Source organism: Aulonocara sp. 'chitande type north' Nkhata Bay, linkage group LG3, assembly GCF_057382095.1.
Source record: "Aulonocara sp. 'chitande type north' Nkhata Bay isolate Kocher_YH1m ecotype deep benthic linkage group LG3, A_spYH_male_GT1.1, whole genome shotgun sequence".
Taxonomy (NCBI): domain Eukaryota; kingdom Metazoa; phylum Chordata; class Actinopteri; order Cichliformes; family Cichlidae; genus Aulonocara; species Aulonocara sp. 'chitande type north' Nkhata Bay.
Window position 1 is genome coordinate 63,696,886 of NC_141346.1, and position 10,354 is coordinate 63,707,239.

Consider the following 10,354-nt stretch of genomic DNA (forward strand, 5'->3'; position numbering starts at 1 on the left):
ATGGCTAAAGCGGTAAAAAGGATGTCGTATTCACGGATGCAGAGAAACATTGCACTGTTGGAGTTGTTGTATAAATCCCCACCCAGCGTACGGAGGAATATTATTTGTAATGCAAGCAGGGATTTTATTAATGCTCTGTGTGAGATATCGCTCAATGTTTTGAAAGGTGTTATCCCGCTGACTGATCAACAGTACAGACAACTAAAAAATAAAAAAAAAAAGTAATCGGGCTGGTTGCAGACAAAAAGGTCAAAATTTTGAAAAAGAGAAGATCCATCAACCAATCTAGAGGATTTTTGCTACCGTTATTAGGGGCTGCCATACCCTTCATCACCAGTCTTATAGCAAATAGGTGAAAATGGAGCACACACAGAAAATGTTTTTGGTCCCGCAGCATCAGTTGGACATGTTAAACCATCAGCAGCAACAACATACAGGCTCCGTCAGACATGTAGAGCAAAACGAGCGAGACAAAGCTATGGTTGAAGTGCTGCAGCTGCAGATTTGGATGTGTATGAGAGGCTAAAAAGTATTCTGCCATTCTTCAGAGATACCGTTCACTTGTCAAACAAGGCATGAGTGAAAAAAATGTGCTAACACTATCTTTGCCTTCTGAAACCGGTCAGGATGCATCTGACCGCCAAAGCAATGTTGGTGGCGACAGACAAAAAGACATGTTTGGGATGAGATTTTGTCCTATATGGCAAAAAGGAGCAGAAAAAATGCAGATCTTATTTTAACAGCGCTCACTCGTGCGTCGGGAGTTTCTTGGAATGATAGGGTGAGATTATTATTGACAACCAGAGAATCAGTTCGCATCTCTATGATTTGATCAAAAGTGCAACAGCAACACGTAGAGCAACAGATGTTTCATGGCCTGCAGGGTGGTCGACATTTTTAAAAACACTCGCCCGCTTAAATGTTCCTCTGTCTGCTTTTCCTAATGCTGAGGTGAGGAGGACTATTAGCCAATATAAAGGCGACACTGGCGACCCGAGTGTTGAAACAAATGGTTTGCACAAGAAGCGGTCACTGAGTGATCAAAGCTTATTTACCACACATAAAAAATCAAGGCAGAGTAGAAGCGGGTGGATCGATTTTTAATGAATTTTAAAATTATGTTTGTTTTTCTTATTCTTGAAAAAAAGATCATTTAGCCTCGCATTTGTTTCCCTTTTTATATACTACTACTTTTTTTTCTTATTTATGTCTATATTGTTTTGTTAAACAGATGACAGTTTTCCCCTTTTTACTACTTTTTGAACTCTATGCTGATGTTTAAAGATTTTATTATTACTAAATAATGTTTTTAACAATTAGGTGAAAATAAATACCAGATGAAACGATATTCTCTTCTGTTATCTTTTATTATTTGTTACTTGAATCAGTATCCGCACTGCACACAATCAAAGTTATTTTCAAAACATGCAGAAACAGGTCTTATTTTGTTAACAAAATGACAAACCATTGCATCGTTACAAACAAGGTTATCACTGTACATATTAATTAGTCTTGAATAAGACGCTCCTTTTTGGACATGATATAGAAAAAACACACAGTGTTGTCCGCAGGTTACCGAAAAGTCCTTCTGAACCTGTCTCCCAGAATACAATATCCGAGCGGTGTTTTTAAAAGAAAAAGTTTTATCTCGGGTGAAAACGTATCAGGTGAGTTACCGAAGCTGTCAAAAAAGTACCCTTGCTTGTCTTTGTGATATAGAACGCCAACCAGTGCTTCCCAGGTAAGTCTGATGGATCTGTATTCACAATGCCCATGCATGGATATCTGATGGTCTTTGTTGGCAGCTGGTCACATGCTAAGACGCCTAGAAGATGAGCCCTGTTACTAATCCTTTTAACAATGCTGGTTAGTTCTATTGTATTCATTTTGAATCTTTAGTAGTAAAAACGATAACTAGCAATTGTTGATTTCATTAAAGTTTTTAAATTAAACTGACTTAGAAATAGGCACGGTGGTTAGCACTATTGCCGCACAGCAAGAAGGTCCTGAGTTCAATTCCAACATCAGGCCGGGGTCTTTCTGTGTGGAGTTTGCATGTTCTCCCCGTGTTTGCGTGGGTTCCCTCCGGGTACTCCGGCTTCCTCCCACCGTCCAAAGACATGCAGCTTGTGGGGATAGGTTGATTGGATAATCCAAATTGTCACTGAATGTGCGAATGAATGTGAGTGCGAATGGTTGTCTGTAATATTAAAACTAATTCCACAGGTAGACCCGATCTGTACGGTCCGACTTTGCACATGCGCAATAAGGATCGGGGAGTCCGATCCGTAACTTTTTTTTCCTCGTTTTTCTACATTATGTTGAAATGTTTCAATATTGCAAACATTTTAAGAGATGCTTATTATAAGGAGGACGTATTTCTCGGACGGATTTAGAGGAGTCTACTATGAACTTGGGCGGCCTTCGTCGCGCCGCTGTGTCGTAATTGGGCTACAAGCAGCCTCTGAATTTGGGCATGCCTAACATTTCCAGCCTTCACCTATTTCTATACCAAGGGGTTAGCTCAGAGTAGTGGCCCAGCGCAAAAAGTAATGTTTAATGTTAAACACTCTGAAATTTAGACAGACATCACTAAATGACGGTATCTCACACTGGCTTTTTACAGCACTTCTGCCATGGTAAAACTTATTAGCTTATTACCCGTTTTGTAACCAGATTCAATGTTATCTTTGCGTGAAAACGTTTTTTTTTTTGTTTTTTTTGCCTGTCCCATTTGGTTCTTTAGCCATCAGAATTGTTGTCTGAAGACCAACAAGGATACCCAATGGATTTACTTTGCCAAATGGATCATCGTGGCATTGCCGTATTGGTCCATTTGATCGACCTTTGTTTTTATTATTTATTATATTTTATTTTCAGATGTTACAGACGGGACAGACATGAGTGAGGGATAGGAAAGGGAGAAAGAAAGAGGAAGGAAAAGAAAAACAGAAGGGGAGAGGGACAGTGAGAAAGGGGGGGAGAAAAAATAATAATAATTCTCCTGGATCACCTGTTGAGAGAAGAAGAATAGAAAACAAGCAAAAAAAAATAAAAAACCAAAGCAACATACTAAACACAACACCATCGCATTAATCTAGCTAAGTGTAAACAGCAGTAAATACTAAATAATCAATGTTGTTGTGCAGCACGCAGGACAGACAGCGCACAATGTACTTTGAAGTAGCAGCCAAGAAAGGTGTAATTTAAGTCTACGAACAGTGAACACCCATGTGCACACCTGTGTGGATCAGCGCGCTTGTATTCAAATGGTTTCCACATGAAATGGTCTGCAAGAGGATGTAGCGAGCCATAGCCCCGTCCCCCAGGGCATGAAGCAGGCATGGAGGAGATCCAGGCCCCAGACATCCAGAGGCCTCAGAGTGCGAGAGCCCAAGGAGGACCACCGGAGGAGCATCCGTGCCACCCTCCTGGGAAGGGCTGAGGATCCCCAGACGAGGCGTCACCCAGTAGCCACGGAGCAGAAGCCAGAGGCGGCTGCACCGGCGTGCCCGCCAGCTCTGCCGGCAGCCAGCTGTGCCAGAGTGAACCGAGCCGCAGGTCCAGAGGCCGGAGGCCCGAGGGCTCCCCGCACCCCGGAGGAGGCCTGATCGAGCAACAGGCGCCAGGCCCCGCCAGGTAGCCACCGGGAGTGAGCCGGTACATACCTGAGTGCCCAGCCCCGGACACCAAGAACCACCAATGCACCGACCCCTGAGGGCATCAGTCACCGGCAGGGAGTGTGGTGAGGGGAGATAGGCCTTGGAGGGCCTGGGAGTTCCCAGAGAGGTGGAGTCTAAGACCCGACCTGACATATAGACACAGACAAACAGGCACACACAGACACAAACATGCATTCCCACCCTCATGCACACATATACAAACACTCAGCACTCACCCAACGTAAGGATTGACATAAATGGACATGTGCACACAATCACACTGCCCAAACATACTCTATACCCCGGGTCCAGGTACCCTCGCCCCCAGAGGGGGAAACAGAACCCAGACCCAAGAGATGTTACCCTTCCCCCCGGGGTGGAGGCAAGCAGACCGTCCCAGGCTCCGCAGCAGCAGGGAGGCCAATCGGACAGCCAACATCTCCTCCCAGCCCCCCCGCCCCAATGGCTAGCAGAGAACAGGGGTGAAGACCCCATACCTCGAAAACGTTATGTTAACATTGACAACTGTGACCAGGAGATATTTTATTTTGTATTCTTATGATCACAGTTATAATCAGAAGTATCAATCATTAATCATTTACCATTGTTGAATCAGTTGACAGAATAATCTTTGAACCATATCTATGTTAACATTAATCTACACAGATTATCAGTACTTTAATCAGTCTATTGTTGTTCTGTACTATTCATGTTATTTGCTTAAAGCTGTTTCACAGTTCTGTAATCACTCAGAAGCCTGTGGGGCCTGCTGGACCCTGCCTTGGTTCTATGTTCAGTTCTGCACGTACACAGGCCTTGAAAGTACATGCACGCTCTTATATAACACATGCATGTGTACACACACACTTAGTAAGAATAGGACAGTTTTCTGATAGATATACTTTCACAATAGACACGAATAGATATACACACCACACACACTGGTTTTCTCTGAGTGCTGGGCTGAGTGGAAACATCTGGAGGCCTTATAAGGAGAACTTGTGGAGTGAGGGGAACTTCCTGAGTTCTGAGAACTGACTGATACTTATCATGGGACTTGACGTCATCATTGTAATAAAAGCCTTGTGAGATGCTTGTTCGGGGAAGATCGGCTCTAAAAGGCTTGTGATGCTCATCTTCCCCATATGTACATATGTATAATAAAAATCACTATTCTGACATCTACTGAGACCATGCAGTCGTTTGTCTCTTCCTCAAATTCGAACCCTGACACAACAAACTGGGCCAAGCACGAGTTGTCATGGAGACGCTTTCATGGGTCGGTGTAGGATATGTGCGCCAATTATATGACAGTGATATAAGTAACTTGCATATTGTCTAATATTGTTTTTTCACTTTTTCAATAGTCACCGTTTATCTGGTGCAGCACTGTTACTTTAAAGTAATGTTTAAAGCTGACTTGACAGTTTGTCAGCTGGTGTAAGACTGCCTAATGTACTGTAAGTTAATTGTCACAAGCAAATTAAAGTTGTACTTCATGCTCTGTATTATAAGATTGCTACATTTTCAGAGCTTTTTACATAATGGGGAAGGAGACAATATTTAAGGAATGATTGTGTGTTGTTGATGTATATTGTGTTACAGATAGTATTATTTTTTATATAGTTATTGTATTTTTTATCATACAAAAAAATGTTTGAATTCAAGCTTGCATTTATGTTACATGTCATGTATGTTATCAATCATCAGAGATGGGCTGTAATCTAATTACTTTTTTCAAGTAACGAGTAAAGTAAGGGATTACTATTGCTAAAACGGTAATTAGATTACCGTTACTTTCCCGTAGGAATGCTGCGTTACTGCGTTACTAAAACCGTGATTTTTTGCCAGAATGTCTCACGACAGTGACGTAAGCGAGTGCGCCGTTAGTGACAACAGCTGTGTGCAGATCAACAATGGATCATATATCGATTGTGGGAGAGTGAGCATGCAGGGTTTAAAGGTGGAAGTACTGACCTTACTTTGAGTTTGATTCCATAAAAAGTGACAAAAACATTAGCGTCCATCGTGTGTGGGAAGAAAACTTCTTTTTACAGCGAAAAAAAACCCCTAAACTTCCAAGCAAGCACCGAGTGCACAACGACGTAATGGGAAATTCACAGAGAAACTCGCGGATTCTTCAACTGACCGCGGCACACCTGCACCAGGGTAAACCTCCGCCTACCCCTAGTCCTGCTTTACAGGTGAAAATAGAGCAACAGGACCGCTGAGTCTTTGACTTTATTTATTTTCTGCTGTGTTTTACTTGCATCTATTTGAAAGAGTGAGTGTAAACACAAAATATATTTTATTTTATGTGCTGGAATGTGTAGAAAATAGGTTTAAATGTTAAACTAATTTATTCAAGTCAGAGAATGTTGCATATAATTAAATTTTTGCTTGATGCATAAAGTTAAAAGATTAAAACTGATAAAACAAGTTAAAAAAAAAAGAGACTTTTCCATTTGATTACATTTTGTATGATGGATTATGTAGAAAAAGTAGAATTGGGCTGAAAGATCTATCGCTTTATCACCTCTTCAGGTTGTAAATTGTGTTTTAAAAAAGTAACTAAGTAACTAAGTAATTGATTACTTTTGAAAATAAGTAATCAGTAAAGTAACGGGATTACTTTTTTGGGGAAGTAATCAGTAATTAGTTACTGATTACTTTTTTCAAGTAACTTGACCAACACTGTCAATCATATACTTGATATAGTAGACAAGTGGTCATATGTAAGTTAATATGATTCCTTAGATATTTTTTTCATGATGTCTCTGGTTTTGGCTTGTTGATGTATTCAGCTCCTGCATCTATGGATTCCTTCTGTGTGTTAGATATGGATGTTTTATCCCATTGCAAAAGTGCTTTTGGCAAAATTGACTATGTCTCTTGTGTTTCAGGGGTGGATTTCATGCAGTGCCAATTTTGCAAATTCACAAGCTCCAGTCAAGAGACTCTTTTGAAACATTTCCGCCTTCATCACGGACAAGGTGCACATTGGCCATGCATTCACACAGACTGTGTATGTGTATTTAAAACACCTGGAGCATTACGATCACACCTCTCAAGGTCACACTCAATAGTAAAAATCCACAAAAATTGCACATTTCAGTGTGAATTGTGTGATTTTAAGGAGATTTGCAGTGAGAAAACCTTTTGGAACCATCTTGGACATCATTTAAAGAACCGAGAAACTGTACAATGTCCCTTTTTAAGGTGTAATTTTAAAACAAACATTCGCCCAACCTTCAGTTCTCACAGAAGTCGAAACCATAAAAATTGTACACTTGAGGATTTTCGAACAATTGCAAGAACTGTTTCTGAAGATGAGATAATTGAAAGTGAGCAATCTGATTGTGAAGCAGGAACATCAGCTTATAATTTTGTGAGACCAGATGAGCTTGACGAGATTGTAAAGGATGTGGATAGTGAGACACTTGAACACAAACTGGCATCTCTCTTTCTGTGTATGCAAACAGTGTTGCATGTTTCTCGAGCTGCAACACAAAAGATTGTAGAGGATTTCCATAACCTGCTCTCTTTCTCTAACATTCATACTCTCACCAGTGTAAAAGAGATCCTTTCAAAGCATGAAATAGAAGTAAATGATTGTGTTTTGCAAGACATTTCTAATGCCCTAGTTCAAACGAATCCACTGCTTTTAACAACATCGGAGAAAGGTTCCCTATCTACAGATCACAGAAGGAATATATATTTTAAAGAGAAGTTTTCCGTTGTAGAACCCACAGAGTATCTGTACAACACAGCTCATAAAAACTCTTTTGTTTATATATCTGTCACTAAGATACTTGAGACTTTACTGGGACGGGCAGATTTTTTGGACCAAATTGTATTTAATCAAGAAGCTTTATCTGGACACTTTAAGTCATTTCAAGACGGCAAGTACTACAAGGGCAATAAGTTACTGGGACAACAAAACGTATGTATCAGTTTGGGGTTGTACATTGATGATTTTGAAGTTTGTAACCCACTGGGCACCTCTAGAAAACGTCACAAGATTACTGCAGTATATTTGGTAGTTCTTAATTTACCACCCAGATTTCGATCTCATCTTTGTTCAATTCAGCTTGCTCTCTTAGGTAAAAGTGTGGATGTCAAACAATACGGTTATGAAACAAGCAAAGACCTCCTGGTGACCTTCAATGCATCCCTCGACAAATTTGTGCCTGGCCTGCTGAAACTATACCGGTCTAAGAAGGGAGCTCTTGGTGAGGACATGGAAGACCTCTTGGATAAACTTGATGAACAGGTAAGTGCTCCTTTACCTGACATTTTTAGAAGAGAGTATACCTTTGTCATAATAGAAAAAAATGTTGGATTCAGCCAAAACACATCAATGGAAATGAATGTCATCAGTCATTACTTTGTTTTTATTTGGCGGTATTTTATTTAATTTGTAAAAAGAAAGTAAAATCGTCAACATGGTGTTTTGTTTTTTTAAGTTTTACGTGTTGCTGGGTCTGATCTGTATTTTATTTTCATTACTATAAGAGTTCTGATTTTGCATTGTGTGTAGGTACACCACGTTACTATACAAATTTAAATGCTTGTTTTCCACTGAATACTCTTTAGACATCTGACATTGTGTCCCACCGAAAGACAGCAGCACTGAGAGGCCTGCCCATTTTCCTCAGAGAGGATGCAACACAGATTTTCCTGAAGTGCTTAGTAAGTACAAAAAAGTACCGTAATGCAAGCAAAACGAATTGCTATGAGATGTTTTTAAAAGATGATTTAATCCAAAATGGAAATGTACACGTCCTCAGTGCAGTCCAGATAATTTTATGGTGAGGATTGCAGTTGTCATAACTCTCGCTGCTTTTTTTTCTGCCGAGGAGCACCTGGGCATTGTTAGTGGGTGTTCAGCAGCAGAAAATATTTTTGTACAAAACTCATCACAAGGTTGGTTGGTGAAAGATATTGTGCTGTTAATTAAAGGAAAATAAGCTTTTTCTTTTTAAAACCTCCATGAGTCAAATGACCATCACGGTATAGAGGTTAAAGTTAAGATCTTTAGAAATGTATTTTGTCTTTAATTTTTCTTAGCTTTCAATAATTCATATTTTATTCTTCTTCTCTTCAGGACACTGACATTTTGGAACCAGTGTTGAATGGTGCATCAGTTGCCATCCTCACCATCCTGCAAGATGACGATGCCGATACTTCTGTGCGAGAACATGCTGTTGTGTTGGAAGGGGACATCGTGCTACATAACATTCCAGACCTCTCTACTGCCTTGGCATACCTCTTTGGCCTTCTGTATGCCCTCAACATTGATTATCCAAAGCAGATGAGTTATACCTTTGAAGCAATTCAGGGCATCTTTTTTGAACTCGGTGGCTCTCGATGCTCACAGCGCATAAGGTCTCTAAAAACAAAGCTTTTGCTGTGACTGTTAATGGGGAAGCCAGACATGAGTTTAACTTGTTCTTAAACATGTTCAAGTGTATTGTAGAGTCATGTAAAAAAACAAAACAAAAACAGTAGTTCAACCCCTTTCCCTCTATATAATCATTCACCTGTTACAAAGAGTTGCATATTTAGTGTTTGAACTGTTAAAATTAATTAGGAATAAGTGAAGGAAAGAGGGAGGAAAGGAAGAAGGGAGAAAAGAAGGAACAGTCAAAACAGAATGGTTCATTTTGACCTGGTTGGTCAATATGAAGGTGAAGTGGATAAGTGATTATTTGAAATGTAAATTTTAGTCAGATGAATCTGTATTATTGAGAATCTATGGTGAAATTTTGTCTTGTAGGATTTTAAAAGATTTGTTATAGTGTTTTTCACTCCACCTGAAGCATGGAACTGGTATTTTACCTGATAGTTCGCTGTTCATTGATGGTAACATTTCTAATAACTTTTGACTTCTGTAGTTCATCATAGTAAGCCCATGTAAAATGTCGATGTCTGGGTACATAGGCAATTGTTTGTTGCACTACCCTATTTAGTGTGCAATAGTTAAGTTAAGCTTTTACAAGACAGTCAGGGTGTGAACGTGAATGACTAAGCTGCTGGACACTTTTCTTTTTTGGTTCTGGACTCTGGAATTTTAATGTCTCTGCTGGGGTGCTCAAAGCACCCAAAAGAAACTGGCAACACGTTTTTTTCTGTTTGTTTGCTTTTTTACAGAAATTCACCCCACTACCCATGACCTTCTGAAATATACTGAAAGCACTGTTGAACAAAATAAATATGTTTTTACATAACATTCAATTGTGCTTTGTTTTATTCTATATCTGTTTGAGTGGTTTTTTTCACGTACGATAACAGCATACATTTTTTCTTTATTAATATTGGTAAATTTTCAACTCACTGGAGTAAGAATTGTATGATTATTCAACAAGAATATCTGTGTTTGGTGAATTTAGGAGTACATGGCATTGGAGGGAATAATTGTATGTTAATTCAACAGGAATGTCTTTGTTCGGTGAAGGCAAAAATACATGGCATTGAAACCAGAATTTCTTTGTTAGACTTACAGGATTATCCTAATTAGGTGAACAAGTAGATCCAACTTGGCAGAACATGAAAATATTAGTTAAGTCAACTACAGTTGGCAGAAGTTGAGAAAACTCAAAAATCTCTTGCATCATGTTGCCTTGAAATTTTACGTTTTCTCAACTTTTTCTTTTTTACAGTGCAGAGTCAGTATAAAATAAAGCTTTTAC

General features: G+C 39.5%; 1 protein-coding gene across 1 annotated transcript; it reads left to right on the top strand.

Annotated features, from left to right (window-relative positions):
- On the top strand, nucleotides 1-9,078 carry LOC147336543 (uncharacterized). Its single transcript, XM_086286202.1, has 5 exons — nucleotides 1-12; nucleotides 1,720-1,741; nucleotides 7,766-7,935; nucleotides 8,259-8,354; nucleotides 8,770-9,078. The coding sequence occupies exons 1-5, from the start codon at nucleotides 1-3 to the stop codon at nucleotides 9,076-9,078; spliced, it is 609 nt and encodes a 202-aa protein (XP_086142328.1).
- Nucleotides 9,079-10,354: the final 1,276 nt, after the last annotated feature.

What these genes read in the sequence shown, in the direction of transcription:
- LOC147336543 (XM_086286202.1), top strand. An exon ending in TGGATAAACTTGATGAACAG is followed by an intron (nt 7,936 to 8,258) that starts GTAAGTGCTCCT and finishes AATACTCTTTAG; the next exon opens with ACATCTGACATTGTGTCCCA. An exon ending in AGATTTTCCTGAAGTGCTTA is followed by an intron (nt 8,355 to 8,769) that starts GTAAGTACAAAA and finishes TCTTCTCTTCAG; the next exon opens with GACACTGACATTTTGGAACC.